Source organism: Equus quagga, chromosome 17, assembly GCF_021613505.1.
Source record: "Equus quagga isolate Etosha38 chromosome 17, UCLA_HA_Equagga_1.0, whole genome shotgun sequence".
Taxonomy (NCBI): Eukaryota; Metazoa; Chordata; class Mammalia; order Perissodactyla; family Equidae; genus Equus; species Equus quagga.
Genome location: NC_060283.1, coordinates 2,003,328 through 2,030,059, shown reverse-complemented (window position 1 = coordinate 2,030,059; position 26,732 = coordinate 2,003,328). Strand labels below are relative to the sequence as shown.

General features: G+C 64.5%; 2 protein-coding genes across 2 annotated transcripts in view; both read right to left on the bottom strand.

The window, feature by feature from the left end:
- LOC124229424 (insulin-like growth factor II-B) overlaps positions 1-8,365 on the bottom strand; it is a 27,869-nt gene extending 19,504 nt beyond the window's left edge. Inside the window, exon 1 of the mRNA XM_046644638.1 lies at positions 8,179-8,365. Coding sequence (XP_046500594.1) covers positions 8,179-8,365 — 187 coding nt within the window. The remainder of the gene's footprint in view (positions 1-8,178) is intronic.
- Positions 8,366-10,764: 2,399 nt separating this feature from the next.
- Positions 10,765-18,422, bottom strand: TH (tyrosine hydroxylase). Its single transcript, XM_046644696.1, has 13 exons — positions 18,333-18,422; positions 16,457-16,675; positions 15,378-15,552; positions 15,008-15,096; positions 14,697-14,764; positions 14,370-14,420; positions 13,792-13,937; positions 13,558-13,693; positions 13,285-13,354; positions 12,715-12,771; positions 12,377-12,472; positions 11,939-12,072; positions 10,765-11,076 (listed from the first exon to the last, which is right to left on the bottom strand). Exons 1-13 carry the CDS (start codon positions 18,420-18,422, stop codon positions 10,917-10,919), a joined length of 1,491 nt encoding a protein of 496 aa, XP_046500652.1. The 3' UTR covers positions 10,765-10,916.
- Between the last annotated feature and the right edge of the window lie 8,310 nt (positions 18,423-26,732).

The window sequence follows — 26,732 nt, the reverse complement described above, 5'->3', positions numbered from 1 at the left end:
GGTCCCAGAGATGAACAGGGTGGGCCCAATCTTGCTCTCCACGCCTGCTCCCCAGCAGGGCTTTCCAAATCTGGCCCGAGCCTGACACCTTGTGGCCCCTTGGGGAAGTGCAGCTGCAGCCTGAGCGCCTGGCGTTCCTCTAAATCCATCCATATTGCCATTAGGATGGACCACACCTGCGCCACTCTACCCAACCCACACATTGAGAGCAGAGGAGGAAGTAATGCAGAACCCCCACCCTGAATGACAGCTTTTGTCCCGAGAGCCTTGCACCATCGGGTACCGTGTGGCCCAGCCTCATCTGTGCGGGCAGCCTGACAAGCTGGGGTGAGGCTGCCCGAAAGGCGGCACGACCCCAGAGTGAGGGCCCTGGCAGGGCCCAGGGGCCCCTGCTGTACAGCTCACCCAGCCGTGTACTCGCCCTGGCGGGAGGAGCGGGCAGGAGGAGCCTGGAGGCTGACCCGGTTCCAATCCCGGCTCTTCCGAGGGACCCAGGCCAGTTACCCCCAGTCCTCCAAGCCCCCCTGACGGTGCAGGGTCGATGTGCTGGTGCACGGAAGCCCGTGCAGCAGTGTCTGGCACAGGGAAGATGCTAATAAACATTCACCATTATATTCTCCTGATGTGAAGGCATATTTGCCCCTGGCTCCCCTAACCATTGGTGCTAGAACATTCTTTCCTGAGGCCATAGGAAAATGCAGCGGAGATGGTTGTTAGCTCAGCCACAGGCTCCCACTGGTCCTGCGACACCTGTGAAGGCCCCACAGGTGGAAGTGGCCACGGAGAGGACCGGAGTTTGGGGAGGGGGAGACCAGCCAGGCTTCCTTGGCTGGTGGTCTTGGGTTTAAAATGCTGCAGAGCCCCCTGCCCCTATGAGGGGCCTTGGGCACACGGGGATGTCCCTGGTATGCCTCGGCCTTGCATACTCCTTCCCTGATCCTGCTCTCTGCGGGCCTCATTCCCTTTTCTGTCCATTTGAGTCCTTCATAACCTGGGCCTCCTTCCTTGAGGAGCTGGTCCTCCTGGCACACACCCGTGGGCCACACCCGGGAGCCGCAGGGACCGCCACTTTCCCAGGGAAGATGCGTCACCTTCCTCTCACCTGTGATGCTCAGAGGAGCGCCAGACCCCTGGTGCTGTCCCCGTGGCACTGAGGCCCAGAGAGAGGAAGTAACAGGCCAGACACACGAAGCAGTGGAGGTGGGACCGATTGCCTGAGGCCCGCAGCCCTCCCTCCACCTCCCACACCACACCCGCATGCCTGGCCCATGGAGGACGACGCTCAATACAGCGGCAGGGACATGGAGGAAGTTTGGGACCACCTGGCTTGTCCCATGGGGGAAGGAGCTGACAGTGCAGTGGGGCAGGCCCTGCTGAACACCGCGCAACAGGCCCTGGGAGGGCCCCCTCTCACGTACGTCGCTGCACTGGACCCTCTTGCAGCCAAGGCAGGGAGAGTCTCCTTCAGTTCCCTTTTGATGGATGAGGAAACCAAGACCCAGAGATGTTGAGTAACTTTCCCATGGTCACACAGCCGTGAGTAGCAGAGCGAGGACTTAAGCCCTGGTGTGCCTGCCCTGGCCCAGAGTGGACCCTCAGCTGGCCTCAACATGCTGAGGGCGTGCAGAGAGGTGAGGCGCCCCCAGGGCTCCCTCTACTGTGTCCTCCAGTCCTCAGCCTGCCCCTTCGTTTTGGCCAGAGCCATCCCACGCCCAGCCATGGGGAAGGGCCAGAGGACACCAGCTCTGTGTGAACGCAGCCACCTCTGCGGCTCCAGGGAGGGTGGCATGAGCGGTGCTTGACTCACAGCAATCTCTGGGCTGGGTTTGCACTCCCGGAGGCGACAGCCCAGCACGGGCTCGTTGAAGTGTCTGTGTGGGGGCACAGAACGCCTTCCCCAGGAAGCTTCCCAGGCTGCCCTCTGAGCTGACTGTGCAGCTGAAGCTGGGGTGGGGGCACCCAGCCCTCCACTCTCCTGTTTCTCAGTGTCTCTGCCCCTTCTTTTCCCACAGCTGGGCCTGGGTCTCAGGAGCACCCACAGTGGGAGACCAAGGACGGACCCACCCTCTGGGCCTCGAGGGAGAAAGTCTGCCTTTCACCTTCTCCCTACCCCTGCCCCTTGAAGCTTTCCTGGGACAGGCTGAGCATGCCAGACCTCAGGAGGGTGACACAGAGGCTCAGGGAGAGCCATGGAGAGCCGGGGAGGGCCATGGAGGGCCATGGAGGGCCAGGGAGGGCCAGGGAGGGCCAGGGAGGGCCGGGGAGGGCCAGGGAAGTCAGAGCCACAGGTTCAGAGCCTCAGGTTCACCCCAGGGCCCCCTGAGGTCAGCTCCGCCAGTCCTGTCCTTTGTGCCCACTGAGCCGCCATGTGGGACTGACCCACAGACCAGAATTTGAGGCCCAGAGAGAGAAGGGGATTTCCGAGGTCCCCTGGCAAGTAGGCCCCGGGTGTGGGAGGGGCAGGCAGGTGGCCCCGGGGGAGGCTGGGCTGGAACCAGGCCCAGTTTCTGAAGTGAGGATGGACTTTGAAGAACAAAAGAGTTCGCTTTGAGTCGCTGTGTGAGCGGCCCCAAGCTGGCAGGGCTGTTGGGGGCGCCGGCTCTGATTTCCAAAAACACAGATGGGCTGGGAAGGGGGTGAGAGTGAGGCCTGTGGAATGTGTACCCCCTGAGGTTCTGATGGCTCAGCAGCCTGGTCCACATGGGGCTGGAAGGGGTAGGCCACCCTGGAAGCCCGAGGGCTGTGGACCCCCAGCTGGGGGCCTCGGGGCCACCTTTATCCCTGACATGGTGCAGAGCCAGGCAGGGCTGGGAAGTATCTCATGGGTTCACAGGTGAGGAGGCCCTGGGCGTGGGTTGCCCCCAGAGACCCTGTGACCTTGAACCAGGGTCAACCACCTGGATCTAGATACTCTGAGCATCTCTGGGTGAGGGGAGCCAGGAGGAAGCACCCACCTCCATCCCCGCCCTCCCCTGAGGGGCTACAACTGCAACGTAACTGTGGGCCCAGGGATGCCCTTCAGACCCAAGACCCCATGTCTCAGCCCAGTGCCTTGGAGGGTAGGCGATGTGGGGTGACCTTTCGGTATTGCTCAAGCCCAGCTTCTGGGGGCAGCTGCAGGGACCCCTCCACGGAGCCCTGGAGACTGTCCTAAGGGTCTGTAGGTCAGGGACAGGGCCCCACCCCGCTGACAGCGGCAGATGGGCAGAAGCGGGTAGTCTGAGCCGAGGTGGGCTGGTGCTGGCAAGCCACCTGGGAGCGGGAGGTGAGCTGAGGACCAGCGGGCTGCAGGGGCCAGCGGTGCTTGGCGCCAGCACAGCCTGACCAGGCCGCCGGGGACGATGGGGAGGCACCTCCGCCAGTCTTCACTTTCGAAGGAATCTGCCTCACTGTTCCTGAGCTGGGGCCAGAAACAACAGCTCCAGAGTAAAGGAGGGAGGGAGCAAGGGGGCCGGCGCCCCCCCACCTTGTTTGTTATCTCGGCAGTTCCCAGACCCCCAAACATTCTTTCTGGCATTGACCTCTCTTCTTTCAGCCCCGGGCGGGGAGATGAGGGTGGACCTGGGAAAGAACTAACCCTGACCCAGCTGGACCCCCGCCTGAGGCCTCCTGGGCGCTGGGGTCCTCACCCCCAAGCCCCCAACCTCACATGAGCCTCTGGCTCCAGTGGCCGAGGTGGCTACAAGCGGAGCCTGTAGGGCGAGGAGAGACCACCACCCCAGCCCCCAGCCTCAATCCCCCTGAGCCCCAGAGACCCTCAGCAAAGTCTCCAGCTGGGCACAGGCCTGTGGCCTCGGTTGGCTCGGCCATAACGTGGGGGGAGCTGGAAGAAGTCACCCCTAAGGACTCATAGCCGCCGGTCTCTGTGATTCTGGGGGTCACACTCTCACTGGAGACTTCCCCAGAGTGTTGGGGACCCAGCACATGTGTCCAGCTGCTCCCCCAGGAAAGCCTGTGCCCCAGAGGCTGAGTGGGGGCTTGACCAGGGGGCTGAGACGTCAGACACCCTCTCTCCTTCCTAAACCTCATAGCCACCAGAGTCCAGGGCGGCCAGCCTGTTGGGCAGCCCCTGTAGCCCCCGTGAGTGCCAGCAGGTGGGAATGTGGATGGCAGGGGACAGCAGACCCCTGCAGACAGGGCCACCCCCCCCAGACAGACAGCCAGGCGCAAGTGTCAAACACTGGGCTTTGGCGCCCTCTGCTGGTCACATCTGTGAATGGTCACTCTGGCCCCTTTGCCAGCGTGGACAGGTGCCCGCCCAGCAAAGCCGCCGGCGCTGGGCACCGCTGGGCACCCCACCCTCCCTGGGTGCACAGCAGGGTTCCCAAGGTGGGGACACAGGTGTCCTTCCAGACAGCCTAGCTGGCTCTGCCAAGGGGTCTTTTCCAGGACCTCAGGCCACTGGTTCCCAGTCTTACTCCCTCTCCCAGGCAGCCCTGCGTGCCCCTCCATGCCCCTCAGGGCCTGCTCAGGCTGGGAGGACAGCATGGTAAATATTTACTGCCAACAGCAGAAGGTAAATACTGTCCCAGGGGCCAGGCGGAAGTGCCAGCTCATCTGTGCCAGGAGCAGATGCCATCCAGGGAGCTAGCCTGGAGGCGGCCACACTGGCAGAATGTCATTGGTGGACACCAGAGGGACAGACATCCTGGCCCCGAACTCAGTCTCCCCGTTAGGATCACATGTGCCACAGTTCCCACCCCACATGGCATTGCGTGACAGCAGGTTGTGGAACAGACACAGGGTGAGTGAGTGGGACGTGTGTGGGGCTGCACTCACGATGTCCTCTGGGAGACCTGGCCCTCCAGTGAGGGGACCCAGCAGGGTCGGGGGTCTTTGGGAGCAGCTGCTCCTCCAACTCCTGCTGCCCCCAGTTGGGGGGCCCTTGGACCCCCACCCCCCATGCCAAGGTGACATCCAGGGCTGGATGCAGCTGACTGACACTGCCAGCCCCACCGGCAAGTGAAGCCCAGTTTCCAAGGACAGGCAGGGTCTGAGGACATGGGAGGGCCTGTCCTCCTGTTTCCCAGAAGGGGCGGAGCATGGGCCCGGATGGGGACGCCAGAGCCAAGGGCTATGGGCCTGGCTGTCATGGGGTGACTGGGGGCTCCGGGAAACTGGGGCATCTAGGGCTCAGTGCTAGGTGGTGCCAAGCAGGAGACTGGGTCTCCTGGACCCCGGCTGACCTTGGGCAGCCACTTCTCCCTGCCTCTGTGACCTCATCGGTGCTGGGTGATGGAGAGCCCTCACGTTGCCTTTTCCAAAGCTCCGTCATGGAGGCCGAGCGGCTGGGAGAGAGGCTCAGAGGAGGGTCCTGGGTCTCAGGGCTGGGGCAGGTCGCAGGAGGGGAAACGGGGGACAGGCCCCAGCCGCAGCAGGGGGCTGAGGATGCCGCCCACCATGATTGAGTCTCTTGGGTGGGCAGTCTTCCCCACCCCATGGGCACAGCCCCTCTCCCGGGATCCCAGGAGGGAGGTCCTTGAGTGGTGCTCCTGAGACCCTGGCACCACCCAGGACCAGCCGCACTGGGAGTGCCCCCGACTGGGATGGCCGCACGCACCCCTGGACCCCAAAGGACTCCGGCTCTCCTCCACAGAGTTTGTGGGCACCTGAGGTGGGGAAGGGCCTGGATTGTCCCCCCAGGTCTTGTTGGCTGGCAGGGTCTTGGCCAGGACACGGGCTTGGCCTGCTGCTGCCTCGAGGGCAGCCTGACCTGCCCGGCCCACTCCCCGGTGTCTGTGGTGCCTGGCGCAGCCCACGGGCACCCACGTACCTCAGCCGCCGCAGGATGTCCCTGCCTCTACCCGTGCAGATGGGGCCGCCTGAGAGCTCCCATGGGCAATTCACCGCTTGTCCTGGCTGCCTCCTCCCCCTCCTCTTCCGGGTCCAGTGTCCAGCAGTCCACTCCAGGGGCGGGGCTTGTTGGGGGCCTGAAACATCTCCCCTGGGGGGTGTCAATGTGGTTGTGGGGAAGGGGCCACCCGGGAGGGAGCCTCGGGGCTGCAGGGAGCGGGCAGCCCAGACGGCCAGGCTCCAGGGGATGGTGTCTGCTCCTGGCTCCAAGACCAGCCTCTGAGTGGTCTGCAGCCACCCAGCCAGGCGTCCGGCCCCAGGCCCAGTTGTCCCCAGCCCCAGCCCAGGCGGAGCCTTCAGGAAGGGTGCAGATTGGTTTGGCCTGGGCAGCTGGCAGGCTGGCCGGACCTTGGTGAGGCCAAGGTCACCCGCTGACCTCCCAGGCCACAGCCAGCCCAGGCAGCCCCCAGGCGTGCCAGGCAGTGGTCTAGGCGGGGTGCCCGACAGAGCCACTCTGAGCTGCAGCAGACACTACACAGGGGCAATGTCTGTGTAGACCTGTGAAGACCTGGACCCCGAGTGACCTCGTTCTCAGGCCCCAAGGGCACTTCTGGGGGTGACCACCAGGTCTGGAGCTAAAGGATTGTGGTGACATAGCGGGAGGAGAGGGCTGCAGGGTGGCTAGGGGACCCGGCCCTGTCCCCGGCCCCGTGGGCTGCAGCTCTCAGGGTGGACCCAGCCAGGATGCCTTGAGCACTGGGTCCGAGGCCCCTGCCGAGGGCCTGCAGCGACCTGAGTCCATTCCCCAGCTCGGGAGTGCTGCCTGGCCTCCCCCTGCTGCCTCCAGGCCCTAGCGGGCTCCTCGGGCTGGTGCTGGGGCTGGTGCTAGGGAGGCCGCGGGCCCGCCAAGAGCCGGAGGCGGTGAGGGGCACTGAGAAAGGCCTAGCATGGGCAGCCCCCAGGCCCTGCTCTGTCCCTAGGCCCAGCCTCTTCCCTCCACAGGGCCTCCATCAGAAATGGCCCAGAAGTCGAGCCAGGTAGGGAGAAGTCCCTGAGATGTCACCCTCCTTCCTCGAAAAGCTCCCCGGGGCCCTGAAGCTCAGGGCTTTTGAGTTAAGGACGTCAGCTCCCAGCCGGGACCCCCGCCTCCCGGAGACCTGCCTCAGCCCTTCTCTGTCCAGCCCTGATGCAGCCTTGGGTAGGGGGGCCTCCCACTGCCAGGGGCAGGTGTTAGCAGTGGCTGCCAGGGGCTCACCACCTTGGGGGCACAGCCACGTGCCTGAGCCCAGGCCGCCCGCAGGCCAGGCAGAGAAGAAATCCCTGGGCAGGTCCCCACAGCCACTGCGGCAGGTGCACCAGCATGTGCCCGGCCTCGCCACCACCCCCAGCCAACACCTGGGCCCAGTGCCACATAGAGGACGCCAGCAGGGCTCATTGACAGGGTTTATTGGACGGCAGGGTGCAGACACAGAGGCCCTGGCGCCTGAGTCTGGAGGGCGGCTAGTTGCAATAGTTCTCCAGCTGGTAGAGCGAGCAGATGCCGGTGCAGCACTGCTCCACGATGCCGCGCTTCTGCGGGGGCCCCGCCAGGGCCAGGGGCTGCAGGCCACCCAGGCCGGGGCCGCCCCCCAGCTCCACCGCCCCCACTGCGGGGCAGCAGCACCAGGAGAGAGACACAGGTGGGGGGACAGAGAGTCAGGGAGAGATGGCGTCCTCCTGCCAGCCCCCCACTCTGGCACAGCCCAGGGGACAGTGGGCCTGGGACTGCTCCCTCTGCACCCCAATCTCCCCATGGAGCTGGGGTCAGATGGAGAAGTGGCTGCACATGCCTGGCAGCATGCCACCCAGTGTGGCCCCCACATCCTGCCACCGTCCCCCAAACCCCAAGTCAGTGCCACAGCGGGAACCTGAACAAGTGGCCTTGGTGCCCGCCCCCACCTCCTGACTCCCCGCAGCCCCCCGAGCCCCCAGGACAAGGCCTCCTCCACTCCCTCAGGCTGCTGTGTCCCCATCCCCAAGGGTGAGGGGGTGTTTCCCGTGGGCATGTGGGCGGGGAGGATGGGGCACCCCCAGGATCCCCATGTCGCCCCAAGATGATCAAGGCCCAGGACTTGACCCACTTGATAAAATTCCTCGCTGAAGCTGATGTGTCAGGGGAGGGGGCATTGCTTGAGCAGGAGGGGGCTGGGGTGAGAGGGGAGGTCAGGGGAGGGAGCGAGCCCACCCTCGGGGTGTCGTCCGTGCTCAGCCCCTGTTGCCCACACCGACCAAGGAGCTGGTCAATTTTAGGATGTGACCGAGAGAATGTCATTTCCCTTTTTAATTCCTGCCTGGCTTCCCTCTGGGTGCCAGCAGGAAGCCAGGGTGGGCACGTGGGGGTCTCACCCTGGGGGTCCTCGGCCTCCCGGCGGGCCTTGGGTGTGTAGAAGAAACCGCGCTCTCCGCACACCAGGTACAGCGCCTCCACCAGGTGGGAGCCACATAGGTGCTGGTTGACAAAGGCCCGGGCAGGGCTGGGCGACCAGAGGGCCAGCAGGGCCAGCAGGGGCAGGAGGCGCGTCCACAGGGCCATGGCGAGGGGACGGTGACCTGGGGACGGGCAGGGTTGAGGCCAGCGAGGGGCATGTGCCCTGCCAGGGACCCCCACCCAGTGAGGATGCTCCAAGAGAGGAGCCCAGAGCTTGGGCCTGGGGCCTGGGTGCCCTAGACCCCCAGGGGCAGCCCCAGACCAAGGCTGACGCCGAGCCCACCGGGACAGACCTGCTGGTGGACAGCCTCGGAATTCAGCTGGTCCCCGAGGGCTGGGGGCGCCTGGGCACCACTGGCTTTATAGCCCCTGGCTTGGCCACCTGACCCCTTAGGGCCTCCAGGGGGGTGGCAGATGGCCGGGGGCTGAGGCGGCAATTTCTGGATCATTTCCCCAGTGCTGGGTCTGCGGGAACATCTCCTTAGTCGTCAGCACCTCTGGGGGCCACAGGTTATTAGAGTCTTAACGAGGGGCCTGATGACCGGAGCTGGCCCGCTCGCAGCGGGGGGCAGCCGTGGGCATGGGAGCACAGCCCCACTGGGCCTTGCTTGAGCTGCATTTTCCACATTAGTCCAGGAGGCTGGGGGCCAGAGGGGGGCTCTTCCTGCCTGGCCCCCCACCCCCAGTCTCCCCATCTGCAGTCCTTGTCTGCCCCTGAGGCCCCAGGGAGGGTCCGAGGCCATGCGGTGGGGTGGTGAGCGGGGCGTCTCCTCCATGCTCAGGCCCATCCCCATCCCCACTTCGGCACAGTAGCCTGTGAGACCCCCAGCTACTTAGGCTACCACAGAGAGGGCCCAACTCAGAGACCAGCAGCCCTGAGGCCCTTCAGGCTGGCCCCATTTCTCATCTTCAGTTTGGGGGCAGGAGACCCCCTCTGTGAGGTGGCGCCACCACGTCCCACCCAGGTACGCTCTCGGCCCCCACCCCTCTTCCTGGACCCCTGCCCTTCTCCCCGATGCTGACCCCTTACAGGCAAGGCCCCACCCCATTGCCCCCTCAGCTGTTATATGGCTGAGCCCCTGGGGAGCCTCCTAGTCCCCCTGGTCAGGCACCAGACTGGAGGCCCTTATGCCCTCCCCCTCCCCTGCAGCCTCTGACCCTCCCTTGGCACCAGCGTCTGTGGCCCCTTCACTGCCCAGGAGGGGGCTGCCCCTGCTTTCCCAGGACCACACGGTGCCCCATGGCCCTCATGCAGCCAGGGAGACCCGGGGGCCTCTTGAGAGGGTGTGCAGGGTGGGAGGCTGGATGAGGGAGGAGCCAGGCGGGAAGGCAGAGCTCGGGGGCCAGTAGGGCTGGAGGGAGACAAAGCAGGTGGTCAGCCCTTCCGCAGGGTCTCGATGGGCCTCACAGCCATCAGACACAGCCTCAGTTGGGGTCTCCTGGGATGAAGGGATGTGGGTACAGGACGTCTGGGCACAGACAAGGTGCTTAAGGTATAGAGGATGGAAGGACAGACTGCCAAGGAGGGCTGTGGAAGAAGGCTTTGCCCGGGAAGGCTTTGACAGATGAGTAGGAGTTTGCCAAGATTGACATCCTACGAGCTTATAGCCAGGCAGGGGGTGGCTGGAGGGAGTGAGCGGGCCCCCACCCTGCAGGAAGTAAGGACCCAGGAAGTCCCAGGCTGCTCTCTGCAAAGGCAGGGGCAGGGTGAGAAATGGGGTTCTCCTTGGGCTGACCAGCCCCAGAGAATACTGGGGGCTCTACCTGGAGGACCATGTCCAGACAGTTCAACAAAGAGGAGGCATTTTACAGAGCCCAGAATCCAGCCCCCTATCACCTTGCTGCGGAGACTGAGGCCCAGAGAGGTCGCCTGGGAACCAGCTTAGCTGAGCTCCATCAGCACACATTTCAGGGAGCGCTCCCAGGTCCTGCTCTGGGTTGGGGGGGTGCAGGGATCAGAAGCAGCTGTGCTTGGGGCCATTCCCCCACCTGCTCTTAAGGGCTCCTGCTAGTGGGACCACCAGGGTCAGGGAGGGCCTGGCCTGCAGCCCCGTCTCCGAGATCACCCCGAAACCCGCACAGCTGTGAGCCCTCCCCCCACCACCCAGCCCCATGGAGGCTCCCGTCAGCCAGGCCCCCAGCTCCGTGCTGCACACCACAGAGATGGGGCAGCTCAGCCAGGATGCCCTCCGCCCTCTGGAGCTGCCAGGGGCTCAGTTCAGGCTGGTCCTCGGGGGTGAGCAGGGCATCCAGGCCTGGAGGGGCCTCCCGTCTGGCCTGGGCTGACGAGTGGGGTCTCGGAGGAGCAGGGAAGCAGAGAGGAAAGCTCTGAGCAAGACGGGGGCAGTGGGAGGGCCTGGGGTGCGGGGCGTGCCCTGAGGCCCCTGAGCCAGGCACACAGACATGGACGTGAGGCAGGTGCTAAGAGGGGCTTTCTTTTATTGAGGCTGGAAACACGCAGCTCACAGTGTCACAGGCAGGCGGTGGCACAGTGGGACAAGGACACCTGCAGGCGGAGCTGAGAAGCGACGGGGTGGGGTCAGCAGGGTGCCCTCTGGTAGGGAGGTCCTCTGGCGGGCTCTTGGGGTGCCCTGTGACCCAGCCCCGCACACACCGGCAGGGGCCGGGGAGGCTGGGGAAGGGCTGCCCGCCGCGCCTAGCCGATGGTGCTCAGCGCATTGGCGAGGGCATGCAGCTCGTCCTGGACACCCTCCAGGGAGCGCCGGATGGCGTGGGGACTGTCCAGCACGTCGATGGCCAGCGTGTACGGGTCAAACTTCACGGCAAAGGGGCGTTGGATGCGGGAGGCGTAGCTCCTGCGGAGGGGAGGCCGGCACAGACCTTCAGTCACGGGCGGGGACTCTCAGGGCATCGGGAGGAACCGGGACCCCTTGAAGCTCGGTCTGCGGCCTCCAGGAGAGCTGGAGGGCTGGGCCGGGTCTCCTCTATCACAGCCGGCTCAGAGCTCCCAGGACTTTTCTGAGCCACCTGGACCCCAAAGCTCCTTCTGTCCAACCACCTGGACAACTGAGGCCTCCTCTGAGGGTGGGGCGGAGTAGGGTCTCTGCCTAAAGCCCCGTTCCTCCCTGCTCCTGCCCGAGGCTCAGCTCAGGCCTCCTCCTCCAGGAAGCCTGCCTGGGACTGTGTACCTTGGAGAGCCCCAGTTACGTCCCTATTTTCAAGCTCCCCTCCTCTCTATTCTGGGCATATAGCCCCTGGGCCTCAGTTTCCCCTGTGACAGCAGGAGCCTGGCTGGAAAATAAGGCCCTTTCGGAGGATGAGCAGGTGAGGCATGTGGCGCTCTGCCCCCTTCTCCTATACCCTGCTGGTCACTGTACCCCCAGCCCCCGGTCCTGGGACTTCCTGCTCCCTCCAGGCCCCCTCTCCTCCGTCCCACCCCACAGCCCCAGCCACTCAGAGGCTGGCAAGGACCCCACACATCTTTCTTACGACGGTCAAGCTCTGTCTCCTAAAAGCCTGGCCTTGACTTGGCCCCCAGCCCCGCAGGTCTCCCCCTCCCCAGACATTTTGGGGGTCCTGCTGTGGGAGGGAGGGGTGTCATAACTGAGGCGTTCAGAGTTCTCCCATCTGTGGAGTGGGTCCGCAGGCCCGGCCCTGCTGACTGGCTTGCCGTTTGGGGGCACGGTGGGGGTCTCCACCCCAGGAGCCCCTGCCTACCTGAGCTTGTCTTTGGCGTCGCTGAAACTCTCCGACACGAAGTAGACGGACTGGTAGGTCTGGTCCTGGTAGGGCTGCACGGCCGCAGCGTCGGGGTCAAAGGCCCGGATCTCGGGCTCCTCTGACAGGGAGTGCTGGCAGAGGCCACAGGGTCACAGGACCCCGCAGCACCCCAAGGCCCAAGGGAACTGGAGGGCAGAGGCCTGACTCCGTGGTGGGCTCTGGGTGTGGACTCAGACCCTCCTCCCTCAGGGTCCTCCTGAGACCTGGGAACCCTGTGGGTGACACTGGGCAGAGACAAGCTTTCTTGGACCCCCTAAAGGCGCAGCCCCTTGCTCCAGCCTCCTGGGAGGCCCGAATCCAGGCCGCATGGCCCAGATTGCTGGGACCCCCGCTCTGGCCCTCCTGCTGGGGGCTGTGGCATGGGGAGGGTCTCACCAGGAGCTCCCCATAGGAGGACAGCAGCCCCGCACCGTAGGCCTTCACCTCGCCGTTCTGTTTGCACAGCCCAAACTCCACCGTGAACCAGTACAGCTGGCGAGACAGCCGCCAGGGTTGGCCGAGAGACAGCTGCGGCCGGCACAGCTGCCCCCAGTGACCGTGGTCTCAGGGCACCCCCCCCATCCAGGCAGAGCCCAGCCACGCTCCAGGGGTGGTCACAGCATGAGGACCACACTCCTGGACAGAAGCAGAGGCCACACCCAGGACCAGAGGGCCCGGCCGGAACCTGGGAGTCCTGAGCCCCCCACCAGCGTCCTGCAAGGGAAGGAACACACCGTGGACAGCTTCTCAATTTCCTCGTCCGATGCCCCCAGGGATGCGAGGCCGATGTCCTGTGGAGGGAGGAGGTGGCTGAGGCAGAGAAAGGCCCAGCTCACCACTGCTTGGGCACCCATGTGAGGTGGGTGCACTGGGGGTGTCAGCAGCCTTTCTCCTGGACACTACGCAGGATGCAGGGACCTCCCGGGATGCAGGGACCCTCCCGGGATCGGCAAGGGCCCAGGACCACTCTCTGCTGTTCCTGGGGCAGCCAGCAGATGGCAGCAGAGACTGAGGGAATCCACCCCAGCTTGGCTGCTCTGCTCGGAGACCTGGGCTGACTGTGGGAGAAGGATTCATCTTCATCGTTTTTACAAGGTGTCTTCCCCAAATGGGTCTGAGCACGGACCCAAGTGAGCACCGTCAAGCCCAGGGTAGGGGGTTGGTGAGCCCCCTTGGAGGGGCTCAAGATGGTGCCAGGGATGGGACAGCTCAAGGAGCAGCGTCCCTTGCTCGCATGTCGGCTCCTCGCTCAGCCCCCAGCCCTGGGCCACAGCCACTCCCAGCCCGTGGCCTGGAGGACACACCTGGGAGAATTGGGCAAAGGTCCGGTCGGCCAGCATGGGCACATGTCCCAGCAGCTCGTGGCAGCAGTCCCTGGATCGGGGTGGGGAGAGAGGGGGTGGGCTGGGGTCTGGGGGACAGGCAGCCTGCCCTGGCCACCCTCCCTCTGACCTCCACATGGGGACAGCAGGGCCCGGCTCCCGGGGACCCAGGCCCGTAAATGGCGCCCTGCTGGCCGTGCGTCGTGGGGCTGGGCAGTGTGCACGGGGCCACGCCAGAGCGGGTGGCGCACTCACGGCTCTGGGGAGTGCATGGGCGACGAGGCATGGCGGATGTACTGGGTGCACTGGAACACACGGAAGGCCAGGCTGGCCAGGAAGTCCCGGGCAGACAGCAGGCCGGCCACGGGCCGCAGCTGGAAGCCAGAGCGCTCTGCGAGGGCCGCTGACGGTCAGGACGGGGGCCACAGTGGCGGGGGGGGGGGGCGTCCCCACCCTCCCTGCTCCGGGCCCTCCCGTCAGGCGGCACACCCTTCAGGAATCGGGAGACGTCCTCCAGCTGGGGGATGTTGTCCTCCCGGTAGCCGCTGAAGCGTTCCAGCAGCTCGAAGGCCTCCAGGTGCTCGCGGCAGGCGTGCGTGGCGTAGAGGCCCTTGAGGGTGGTGTAGACCTCCTTCCTGTGGGCGAGGGTCTCAGGCCTGGCCGCAGTGCCCCTCGTCTCCCGGCGGCCGTGCCAGATCCAGGCCTCCTGCTCCAGACCCCTCCCCGCACGCAGCAGCGCCGCCTCGCGCTCACTCCGCTCTGCCCTTGCAGGCTCCGCGGACCCCCGAAGGCCCTGGCCACCGGGAGGGGCCTTTGCCCGTGGCCTTGGGCGCTTCCAAGGGACAGGTGCCCGTGGGGGACCAGCCCTCAGCTCCCTGGGGACGGCCTGACCCGGCCGCCTCTCCTTCTAGGCTGACATTCGGGGCTTCAGGAAGTCCTTCCTCTGCCTGGCCTCAGTCTGTCCTGCTGGAGGCCAGCGCCCTCGCACACGGGGATTCTGGGGGCCTTCCCCAGGCCCTCCTTGTCCCCACCCCACCCCTCCCCAGCCGCCATCACCAGGGTCTCACCAGGTGGCAATCTCCTCGGCCGTGTACTCCACGCGGGGAATAGGGTCACCACTGTGGGGGGTCAGCGGTCAGTCAGGGCCCTCGGGGAGGGTGTGTGGCGAGTGGGCAGGAGGGGCTCGGAGCGGACTGCCCGGCCAGCCCTGTGGCCTCGGCAAGATTAACCATTCTGCTCTGTGCCTTGGGGACCCCGAGTCAGTGACCACAGTGACAATGAAGATGATGGTGTTGGTGACAAAGATGTCCCTCCACTTTGCCCCCCCCAGGCCTAGTGTGAGGCTGCAGGACAGGGTCTGGCTCCAGGAGGGCGAGGCCCCAGGGTGCCCTTACTGCTTGTACTGGAAGGCTATGTCGGCAATCAGCTTCCTGCGCTGGCGGTACGCCTGGTCTGAGAAGCCCTGAGGGCAGAGGGGACGCGTGGTCAGGAGGCTGTCCACCACCCCTCTCCACCCCACCAGGCTTGTGACATGGCACTGGGGGAGGGGTGGCTGCACCCAACCAGGCCTCAGCTGTTCAGCCGGGGGACGGGCAGCAGACGGACACCCCGTCCAGGGTCAGCCGGAGGTCCATGCCCACCACCCTGGCCAGCAGTACAGGTGGACACAGTTGGGGCCAGGAGGCCTGGGGAGGCACTGGCTCACCGGATGATCCAAGTCCAGGTCAGGATCAAACTTGGTGACCAGGTGGTGACACTTGTCTAGCTCGGAAACTTTCCTTGGGAACCAGAGGACTTCCCAGAAGACAGAAGGAAAAGGAGCAGAGTGAGTGTCAGGCCTGTGGGGGGAGCGTGGTCCACACGGAAGCAACAGCCAGGGGGGAAGTGGTTGGGGGCTATGACAGCCGAGGGGGTGGTCCTGGAGGTGCCCCAGGCCCAGATACAGACACAGAGAACGGGAGGAGGGGCTCGAGCCACCAAGGACGCAGCCCCCCAGGCTGCCCACAAGTTACTTCAGGTTCCCCAATGTCCCGAGGTCATGTGGTTGCATTCAAGGACAGAGGGACTGGCCTCACCCTTGTTCTCTCCAGCGCCACGCACGTCCTCTGCCACCCGGCGCACGGAGCTGAGCAGGGCGGGCAGGTCGGGGCTGGGCACCTCACAGCGCACAAAGTACTCCAGGTGGGGTCCCCCTGCCTGCGGCCTCTGGGCGGGCCGGGTCTCCAGGTGGTGAATTTGGGCTTCGAATGTCTTAGGGAGCAAAAGCAGGGAGGGAGAGATGGAGAGAGAGAGAGAAAGACGGAGAGGGAGACAGAGAGAGAGAGGGAGAGAGATGGAGAGGGGGCAGATGAGAAGAAAGAACACCGTGGGTCGGCTTGCCCGCCTCGGCCCTGCCCGGCCCTGGACTTCTGCAGCCAGCAATACGTAAGACAGGTTTCCAGACTCAGGTCAGCTCCCGCCACCTGGGCAGGGTTTGTGGCTGGGAAATCATGTTGTCTAGTTTGTCTAACAGGAGTTGTCACAGTGGTCTCCTTGACTGGCTTTCTGGGTGTCCCTTAGCAACACCCAGAGAACCTGAGTCCCCGACCACTGGTCAGAACGTCCTGCCATCCCTAGCCGCCTCATCTGGCTCCACCACCCACACCCAGGGCTGGGGGTGGGCCCTGGATCCCCTGTGGTGTCAGGATGCTCTGATACCCAGAGAGAGACACTGAGCACTCGGGGCTGGTGAGAAGGTCAGCTCCATGGCCACTTCCCGTCGCCCAGCAACCAGGGCGCATGGGTCTCAGCGGGCCCTCGGGCCACACAGCTGTGGCGGGAGCATGAGAGGAGACCGGCTGTAATGTCATTTGGGTGCCTGGGCCGGGGCCAGTCTCCCGCCAGCCGGCCTGTGTGGCCAGAGCCGCTATCTCCATCAGTTGTCACATTAGCCAGACCCCAATCAGAAGCAGGTGGGCATGGGGGACCCCTACTTTCCAGGCTGCCCTGCTGGGAGCCACAGCTGCTCACCCCTACGTGTGAGGGTGGGGAACCCTCTCCCCTTGTGGCCCTCAGTGGCCTGGGGGTCCTATCTAGAGCTCGCCCCCCAGACAGCCGGGCCCACACAGGCCCACCGGTGCACATGCGCGTGCGCGCTCCCGTCTGCCGCCCTCACCTCAAAGGCCTTCACCGCGCGGGACAGCGAGGAGGGCTTGGCGGTCCTCAGGGTGAAGAGTAGGTTCAGCACAGCCTTCCCGTCCCTCTCGACCACCGCCGCCGCCTCCAGGGGCTCCCCCGGCTCCGCTGCCGCCGCGGCCGCCGCCGCCTCCGCCTTCTCGCGCTCCTTGCGCGCGTCCTCGATGAGGCTCTGCCGCCGCCCGATGAACCGCGGGGACTGCGGGGGACAGGGTGCGCCCAGCTCCCCGCGGCCCTCGGGCCGGCCTGCCCCCCAGTCTCGGCTCTGACCCGCTGGCCCAGCTGGCATCCGTGAGCGCCTACTGTGTACTCTGCGGGGCCCGGCTGGCCAGGCCTCGCCTGCTCCTGCTGGGGCACGGAAGACCACGTCTCCTGGCATCACGCATCTACCCGATGGGGGGTCGGCCGAGAAGACACCGGAAGCCGCAGCAAGGGGTTGGGGTAGGGGGAGGGGCGCCCACGGCCTGAGATGTGTGGCCTCTGTCCCCAGGCCCGGCTCTAACCAGATTAGGTGACAGAAGAGAGTGACACAGCCGTACCTGCTGCCCCACGGCCCCGAAGATGGACAGTGGCCAGAGCCCTACAGAGGGCCAGGGAACATGGGTCTGGCTGCCTGGGAGGGAGCACCCGCCAGGCCCCTATGACCCCCAGCCCGGCCCCACTGAATGACCCCTCCTTATGATCCCCTCCGGGCCCTTCCCCACAGCACAGGGACATGTGGCCACACTTCGTCCTCCATCTGGAGGCAGGTGCCCAGTCACCAGCCTGCCCCTGAGACCATGAGCAGAGGTCAACGTGTCTGCCTCACCCCAGGCCCAGAGCACCCCTAGCCTGGATGGAGGAGGGGTCACATGTCGGGGACCTACCCCATGGAGCTGAACTCCCAAGAAATTTCTGAGGGGCCCTCAGGTCTCTGAACATGAGGGGGTGCAGGAGAAGCCTCTCCCAACTTGGGGGGGGAGGGGCTGTGGGCAAAGCCGAGGCTGCGGCCTGAGGTCAGGAAAACCCGTGGGCTGGGTGGGCCCTGGGCCTCCATCAGGTGAGGGCGCCTCGCTGGGAACCTGGCGGGGCAGGCTCCACCTCCCAGCCGGTCCCCTGAGAAGGTGCTGCAAATCAAATGTCTAGAACTGAACCCACGTTTTCATCAGGGTCTCAAAACAAAAGCCCATTTTAAATGTATGGGGAGCTGATTGTTCTGGGGCATCTGTGAGGATGAATGAAGGCCCCTCTTCCCAGAGGAAAAGCCCCCAATTCTCCAGTCTCGTGAGGGGCCGGCCCAGTGGGTCTGCCCAGTACAGGCCCCGCCTTGAACTCAGGGGCTCCCAAGTGGTGGGCGACACCTTGAGGACCGTCCCAGGTGGTCAGGGAGGCCCAGGGCTGCTAGGCGGGGGGGGGGGTGGGGTTCCAGGCGGGAGACCACACATGGGACACGGAATGCATGGCGGGTGGGTGGGTGAATGATGGATGGACCGATGGACGGATGGATGGATGGATGGATGGATGAACAGATGATGGATAGGAGTCGCCCCAGAGCTCAGATCGCCCTTCAGCTCTGGCTGGCCATGCCCCAACACAACCGGGGCCTGTACCCCCGTTTGCCCAGCACCCTCCCCTACGAGCTGGGACACTGTCACAGACACGCTGTGGCCAGTAGGACCCACTCATGGAGATCAAACACCCGGCACAGGGGGTCGCCTGCTGGCTGGGCAGAGGAGATGCTTGAGGCCAGGACTCCACGCCAAGCCGGGGTCCGAGGCATCCATGGGACCCTGAACCTGGGGCTCCCCGCCAGCCTTCGAGGGACACCCCTGGGCTTCTGGCCCATTCTGCCCATGGGCAGCAGCCTGCCCCCTTACCATGATGGCCTCGGCCTGCTTGGCGTCCAGCTCAGAGACGGCCCTCCGGAAGCCCTTGGCCTGCGGCGCGGCGGCGCTGGGAGTGGGCATGATGCGGGCGAGGTCGGGGCTCCTCTCCCCAGCCCTCCGCCGGGCGGCCTCTTATAGGCTGAGCTGACGTCAAAGCCCCTCTGGGTCCCACACCTCCCACCTCCCTCGCATCCTTCTCCCGCCCGCAGCCGCCCGAGGGCGGTGGGCTGGGCGAGGAGGAGGCAGATGCGGGAGAAAGGCTCTGTCCCATTAAATCTAATTGCATCCACTGTCGCAGGCACCCAGGCAGGGTTGGCCGGCCCTGGCTCTGAGTCATATCAGCTCCTTTGCGTGCTCTGCAGGGCTGAGGACAGCCCCCTCGGTCCCACTCCCCAAGAGGGGTGACTGGTGGGTACGCAGAGAGGTACTATTCCAGGCACCCCACGGGCGTATGTCACACAAAACCCAGGGTCCTGGTGGCAGATGGCCCAGAATCTCCCAAGAGGAGAAATCAGACTCAAACCTCAGACATCAGGGGGCAATTGCTTTTCTAGAAGATTCTTCACTTCACCAAATTTCCTAACAGGGTCCGGTGGCCTGTTTCCATCAGATGCCCCTGCCCCAGCCCCCAGAGACTGGATCCCCAGGCACATCCAGCGGGACCCCAGAATGTTCTAGAGGGGCCCATCCCTCCAGTGTGGAGGAGACTGAAATGCCGGGGACAATTGTCTTGCTCGTTTCTTCATGGCCAGCTCCCCTGGACGGCAGCCCACCACGCAGTGCTCCCTCCCACCCACCTCGTGGCCCGCCACCAGCCCCCAATGCCCCAGATGCCCTCTGACCACTCCTCTTCCCCTGAGTGCGCCCCCTCCCCCCACAGAGCCCCTGCCCCTGCTTCAGCTGGGCCCCAGGGAGCCGAGGACAATCCCAGCCCAGAGTTTCGCGATGTTCACTCTGGCATCAGCGCCCCCAGACCAGGGGACGGAAGGGGATTCACTGACTGCGTGGCCGGCAGTCCTGAACCACCCTGATGGTTTGGGCAAAGGTGTGCGGACCCTCTGGTTGTGAGACCCCCGGCAACTCCCGGGCCCTTTGAAGAAAGGTCTCTTCGTTCAGAAAAGGACACTCTCAGAAGGGACACCTCCCTGTGCCCCTGGGCACTGTGGGGGCAGCAGGGACGCCCTGGGCCAGAGCCCACGCAGGGGATGGCAGTGTAGACAGAGGGAGGCCTGTGGCCCAGTCACTCCCTTCCAGAAGGGGAGCATGCCCGACATGGCAGCCACTGGAGGCGGGCTTTCTGGTGTCCAGCAGCCCAGGGCAACACACTGGACACAGTAGGAGCCAGAAGCCCTGGACTCCCCTGTCCCCACCTCCGCAGGTCCGCCCCTGGCTGGCCACTGTGTTACACCAGTCCGCCTCCCTGGTGCCTCTCAGACCCCCAGGAACTGCCCACTTTTCATCTAAGTTGCTGCCACACCCTTCTCCCGTGACCCTTCCCCAGAAGTGGTCTGATCACGTCATTCCCTCACTCCACCACCCTTGATGGCTCCTCATTGCCCTCTGGAAGCAGCCTGAGAGCTCAGTCCGTACAAAGCAAAGCGCTTCCCTCCCTTCAACCCTTCTCACCCCCGACCATTCCTACTTCCTGCTCCAGGAGGGTGTGGGGCTCCGTGACACCCATTTTGAAATACCATCCCTCACCCCCTTCTTCTCCTGGCGAGCTCCTATGTATCACACAAAACCCAGCCCAGTCACCATTCACTCTGTGATGCCTATGCTTTCTTTCTCCTGGTGTTAATCTCCCTCCTCTGCTATTTTCTAGCCTTGTTTCTCCTCCTCTGCAAACTCCCTGAGGGCAGAAACCCCACCGACTTGGCCCCCCGCTGTCTCCTTGTGCCTGGCCGGGGCCCTCATCTCCTAGATGCTGGGCTCCTGGGGAACATCTCCCAGTGGCCTGCGCCTCCAGGCCTGGCCCCAAGGAGGACTCCCATGGGGCTGTGGGCCCAAATGGTGCTTAAGGAATTTGTTCAAAGACCCCAGCTGTGAGGGTGGGGCTGGGTCTACCCCAGTCGGCTCCCACCACCCAGGCTGCACTGACCCGGCTGAGTCTCCATAGTCCTGGGGCTGCCTGGCCTCCACGTCTGACACCCAGGCCTGCCGAAGCTCGGGACAGGCTCCCGGATGCCCTGTGCCCCAAGGGCTCTCCTTCTCCCCTGCTAGGGTGCATTGCTGGGGACCCCTTAGTGACACAGGTCCAGGCCCCCCACTTGCTCCGGGTGGGTACAGGCAGGGAGGTGACATATGCACTGAGTACCATGTGGGAGAGCGCCAGCCTCCCCTGGGGGGTGGATGTAACCTTTTAGCAAATGTTTTCACTGGTACAAGTATTGCTTTTTAATTCCTTTGCCTACCTGAGCCAACAGGTGCCTGCGCAAAAGCCGTGGGGGAGCCAAGCTTTCTGGGGTCTTCCCTTGGGCCAGCGCTGAGGGCGGGAAGCCAATGGACACCCTTTGGAGGTGGGTGCTGCCCAATCTGGCCTCCAGCTTCACATCTGACCAGGTGTCCGTCTATGCTTGTGTCCATCCTGGGAAGCCTTTCCCACACACCTACCCTTCCAGGGCCAGCTGACCATGCAGGGCCCAGGGTCTGGGACCCCCTGTGAGCACAAAAGTGCTCCCTGATCCTTGAGCTATCCCCCCTACTCTGTGCTGCACCCCTCCTTCACCCCAGATGGAGAGGGGACCCAAGAAGGACCCTCAAGTTCATCCCGCCAGCATCCTCTTTCCTGGTTTGCCACCTCCGTCTCCTCCTTCCCACCATGGGCCCCCTTCGCCCTGGGCCTCCAGGTCGAGCCCTCAGAGAGACCCGAGAGAGTGGTCTGCAGTGTCCGCCTTTAGACGGGGGGCATTTACAGACCGTTCTGTAGATGGGAAGGCTGAGGTCCCATGGGGAGTTACTGCTCTGGTCGCAAAGCCAGTCTTAAAGCTCATGTTTCCCAACTCACAAGACAGTTCTTCTTCAAGGACCCAGGAGTGTCTGTCCCCAGGGGCAAGGGGTGGCCCAGGGCCCCAGGCCACAAGGGGAGAAATCTAATTGGCAGGTAGAGACCTGAGAGGCAGGGCAGGGCTGGAAGGGGCTCTCCGGAGGAAGGTCAGGCCCCAGGAGAGAGCGTGGGGTCCCTGTTGCCCAGAGCCCTGGGACCACAGGTCAGTCCACCGAGGAGGAGAGGCGCTGGGCCAAGCATGATAGGGGTGGGCTTTTGGGGTGCACGGGGAGGAGGGCCGGGCATAGAAGTGAGACGATGAAGGACGTGGCACGTGGCCAGGGCTCCGACAGCCCCCACTGTCCCCTCACCTGCTGTGGGCTGTGCGCCTGCCTGCACGGCACCCTGGGCCCTCTCTGCCCGCCACGGTCCCCTGCGCGGCCCCCTCCCCTCACAGCACTGCTGGGTAATTACAGCGCCTGCCTGCAATTAGGAGGCGCTGAGCCGGAGCCTTTCTGCTCAAGAGCCGCCCTCAGAGCACTTAATAGCCTGTAATGACATGGTGGCTGCTCCCGGGCCTCGGGGTGGCGCGTGGCAGGGCAAGAACATTCAGCGGTCGCAGGGCATGTTCCGAGGCTTCAGGGACCCCCACCCTGCGTCCCTCCCCGAAGCCAGGAGGGGCCCAGGGGCACAGGGCACCCCATCTCCTGAGAAGGCCCCTCCAGAGCCGGAGCCCAGGTCCCTGCTCACAGGGAGACGAGCCTGCAGGGACAAGGACACACACGCCCACCTGCGAGGACGCACTCAGAACATCACACAGCCCTGGGACGTCCTGAGCCCCGTGGTCCCTGGGCGCTGCTGGGAACAAGGAGGCCTACATCCCACCCCTCCCACCTGGGGCGGCTGCGGAGGCCCTGCAGAGAGCGCAGGCCGGGTCCCACCTCCAGCCTCGCCCAGCCTGGGGCTTCAGGGCCTCCTCCTGTGGGCCCGTGTTTGGGGACAGACAGGGAAGGAATCGCCCACCTTTCCCCCGCGATGCCCTGATACAGCGGCCTGTCAGAGCTGAAATGTCAGAGCAATTAGCCCTAACAAGGCCATCGGATGGAGCGAGCAGCGAGCAGGGGGCGAGAAGGTGGGCGGAAAAGATCGACGAGCTGGCCCCGGCCGCCGCCCCACTGGTCGATCGGAGGCACTTAGGGATAATTAGGCATTTGGAAGTCAGACCCGCAGGAGAGAGCCGCGCGCAGGCGAGCAGAGCCGGCCACATCTCCCCTGCCCCCTCGAAGGGCGCCTGCCCCCACCCCCACCTCGGGCCTCCTTCTCCCTTCCCCTGACCGAGTCCTGCCAGTGCCTCAGGCCCAGAGCCACCCCTCCTCCTCCAGGCAGACACCCCTCTGGCCTTCCTGCTGAGCCCCCTTCCCACCAGAGCCATCCCTTTTGGGTGGGGCCTGCCCTTGGCAGAAGCCTGGGCTCCTGGCTCAGTGCTGAAGACCCACCTTTGCAGGGCAGGGTGGGGAGGGGGGTCCCAGCTTAGCCCCCGGTGTCCCAGACTCAGTTTTCCCATCCACACAGTGGGGGCACCAGGTCTCACTGGTGCCTCCTTCCCGGGGGTCCCCATCCTAGGGTCCTTTCAGCTGGGGTCTGTCCAGTGCTGGGCATGGGACAGCCCAGGCCAGGCACTACTATGCCAAGATGGAAGGGAGAGTGGGACCCAAGGTCGTGTGGTCCAGACCCCGCCCTTGAGGGAGGGAGTGTCCATGGGATGCGCGAAGGCCAAGGGGACCACTCCTTCCAGGTGAGGGAGACCAGGTGGCCACAGGGCCCTGTGGGACCAAGGCAGGGAGGAGTTGGAGGAGGGTGGAGAGACACAGAGGAGGGGCGAGGCTGGAGGGCAGGTCACAGAGGCCCGAGTCAGATGGCCCTTGTTGGCAAGAGGGGTCCATAGGCCCTGATGACCAGCCGTTCGCCTGGGAGGACGGGCACCTCGGGGAGGCGGCAGACATCTCCCGACCCACAGAGCACCCCGCACCTTGAGCCTCCGCTTTCCTGCTCACGTGCCTGCGAGGCGCACGGTGCCAAGCTCACATCAGGCTGAGGCAGCTGAGGCTCAGGCTGGAGCGGCTCACCTGCACCTGCCTGGCCCACATCACCCAGCGGCCCCCACGGGGATGTGGAGGGTCCAGGGGTGTGGAGATGCTGACATTGCCAGGAGCAGCCCTGGCCGTGTGTGGAGCCCAGTTCAGGAGCTCAGCCTGTTGCTTTGTGTGTCCATGTGTGAGTGTGTGTGTGTTTGTGTGCATGTGAAGGCGTGTGCACATGTACGAGTGTGTGTGAAAATGTATGCACGTGTCTGCTTGTGCAAGTGTGTCTTTGTGTGTGCACGTGCATGCTTGTGCATGTAGTAGTGTGTACGCAGTATGCAGTAGGGGCTTAGAAGGCCTGACCAGTCATGGTAGGTGACACATGGGGACCCCTGGCTCCGTGTCCCCCCAGACCCTCACACAACATCATGCCCAAGTCCCCACGTTCCTGCCGGGTGCTCTTGGTTCCTTGGGGTCCCTCTCCAGAACCCCCCTGCCTTGCCCCCACTCTAGTGACTCAGCCTGACCGCTGGCCTCCACCCGCCGCCCCCTCCCGCTGGCTCTTTCTGTCCTCTGACAAATTAGCCGGGTGAAAAGCAATAAGAGCGACATTCAGTTCTCATTAGTCACTCACAGGCAGGCGATGGCAGCTGTGTTTTGACAGCAATCAGGTCTAATTGCAAGACCAGTGCCCCTCCCCAGCCCTGGTGTCAGGGGCTGGGTCCCGGTCACCTGCCCCGGTGGACAGGAGCGGCCGTGGTCCCACTGCTCTGGGCACGTTGGGCTCCTGGTGGTGAGGGTCCTCCTTGTCTCCTGTCTCAACTGCCCCAGGACTCCCTTCCCATCCTACAGCGAAGCCTGGCTTCCAGCACCTGCCCATCTCCCTCAAGTGGCCCTGAGCTACATTAACAGAGGTATAGTGTCTAAAACCCAGGAGAGGACAGCCTTGCTCTGCTGGGTGCCGGCCAGACCACACCAGCTACACCTCTCAGCTGAACATCTGGGCAGCCAGTGTGGGTTCCTCGAGGCCCAGGCTCTGTGTCACCTGGCTGTTCCAGGAGTCCAGTGCCTCCCTGGCCTCCTGGGCCCTGCCCGCTCGCTGGAAACACCCAGCAGAGCCCGGCCACCCCTGCGTGGGCCCAGAGTGCGTCCCGCACCCTCCGCCTGCGGCCGGGCTGGGACCAGGGAGCTGCCTGGGACTGAGGCCCCCCCGTCCTGACTCCCATCCTGTCCTTCCCTCCCACACGGGCTCACCGCCTTTCCCCTGGGGTGGGAGGGCTGAGCAGCACCCCCTCCTTGGCGCTCTTGTTTCAACGAGGCCTGGGGAGCTGCTCTGAGGTCCCACTTGGTCCCCACAGTGACAACTTGGGGACGAGATGGGGGTGACAATTCCCACCCCCTCCTAGACCAAGGGGTCCTGGGAAGCACTCTGATTCTGCAGGAGAGTCAGTGACACCACCAGATACAGCGTGGGGGTGAACATGTTCATTGTCCCCACGTCTGTCCTCAGGGGACACGGTCCGCTCCCTCTGGCTCTGAAAGCCCAGAGCTGAACGCAGTGCCAGGATCGAGTACCAGCCTACAGGTGGAGAAACAGGCGCAGAGGAGTGACCTGCTGGGGGCCGGCTTGGCTCCCGATGCCCCCGCTCAGTTTCTCAGAGCTAACAGCGTCACACTTCATGCAGGGCAGGGTCTTTGTGTAAAAGTGGGGAAACTGAGGCTCGGAGAGAAACCAGCAATGACACCGTGAGAGAGGAGCCTGGATCGGAGGCTGTGGGTGCCTTGCTAGTCCCCTAAACCGGGCTGCCTCCCCCAGCTGGGGTCGTCCTTGGCAGCTTTCTCCCTGCGGCTGCCTGCCACCCCCACTCTGGGCTCCTGGTCTGGACCCACACATGTGTCCCCAACTCAAGCTAAGCTCAGCTTCCCCCCTCGACCTCCCCCGCAGCTGGCATCCTTCCCTGGGAACCAGCGGGCCTGAAAGCTGAGCCCTGGCCCCCCGGAGACCCGGCAGCTCGGTAATCCTCTGAGCCTCTGCCCAGGTGGCGACCGGGTCTCCGGCAGGAGGGGGACGGCGGCACAATCATTTCAGGTGCCATCGGCTAATCCCGGGCTCGGAGGAGCCCCGCCCCCGCTGACATTTCCAGGCTCCGCGCCGCTGACCCGGCTAGCCGTGATATTTAGACACGGCTTATTTGCGATTACTTATTTTTGATGACTTTGGGGCCCAGGATGAGCTCAGCTGACACAAGCTGGCCGCCTTGATCCCAAGCTTGTTTTTAATAAACTCGTCCCTCCAGCCATGGGTGGTGGTTCCCACCTGCGCCAGATGGAGGACTAAGCCCAGGTTTTCTGGGGGACGCATGTGGCCTCGGTTTTCACACCAGGGCCTGGTCCCACGGAGCCACTAAAGCCAAGGCTGCAGATCCAGCCCCCCACCCAGCCCCCCAGGAAAGGGCCCAGTGAGAGTCAGAAAGACCGGCTGCATTCATTCACCTGCACCTTCTTTCCTTTGTTCATTCGTTCTCTTTATTCCTTCAGCCAGCAAGCATTTCCTGGGGTGCCCTTTTGAAAACGACAGGGTCACACCCCTTGAGGGTCTCATAGTTGGTCGGGGGAGACCCAGGGAGGGTCCCCACAGCACACGTGAGAAACCTCCAGCATCTCCGGCCCCGCAGGGAGGCTGCCGGATGAGCCCCAGGCTGAGTTCTGAATCCAGCAGGAGACACTTGCGGGCCCTGCCCCGACCCCAGCGTGGCCGTCGGGGGGGGGGGTGGGGGAGAGTGGCCAGTGGTCAGCGTGCTGGTCAGCGGGGTGCGGGGGAGCGGGGAGAGAGAAGGGCGGCACTTTGGGTGTCGCTTCCCTCGCTGCAGGGTTTCTGGGAGTTCCTCTGGGCCTGTCTTCTCTCTGTCCGGCTGCTTTCCTGGGGCCCCCCTGTCTCCCCAGCATCTGTGCAGTGAGCTCCGTGCATCTGTTAAATGAGGGAACAAAGAGGGAAATCCAGGGGGCAATTAGGCTCAATGTGGTAAGATGGGGTGCTGGGGTCCCCAAAACAGCCGTGTCGGCCACTGAACCCACACTCTTGATCCCTCTGGCATGTACCCAGTGCTGTCCTGCTGACCCCCAGCTGTCACAGCCCATTCTCCCTTCTCTACATGCCCACACCCACCTGCCAAGCCAGGGGGCTCCTCGGGTCCCTCAGGAGGGCTGTAGTGACCCCAATGTGGCCTCGCTACCTCGTGGCTCACCGACTACCTCCCCCACTCCCAACCATCCTTCACCCCAACCACTCTCTGTATTATTGGTTTTTAAAAAGTAATGATTTATTTT

Excerpts from the sequence above, each read along its gene's own strand:
- TH (XM_046644696.1), bottom strand. The coding sequence starts at position 18,422 with ATGCCCACTCCCAGCGCCGCCGCGCCGCAGGCCAAGGGCTTCCGGAGG. Across the intron at positions 16,676-18,332 it reads AGCAGGCCGAGGCCATCATG|TCCCCGCGGTTCATCGGGCG; the intron begins GTAAGGGGGCAG and ends TGTCCCCCGCAG. Across the intron at positions 12,473-12,714 it reads AAATTGAGAAGCTGTCCACG|CTGTACTGGTTCACGGTGGA; the intron begins GTGTGTTCCTTC and ends CTGTCTCGCCAG.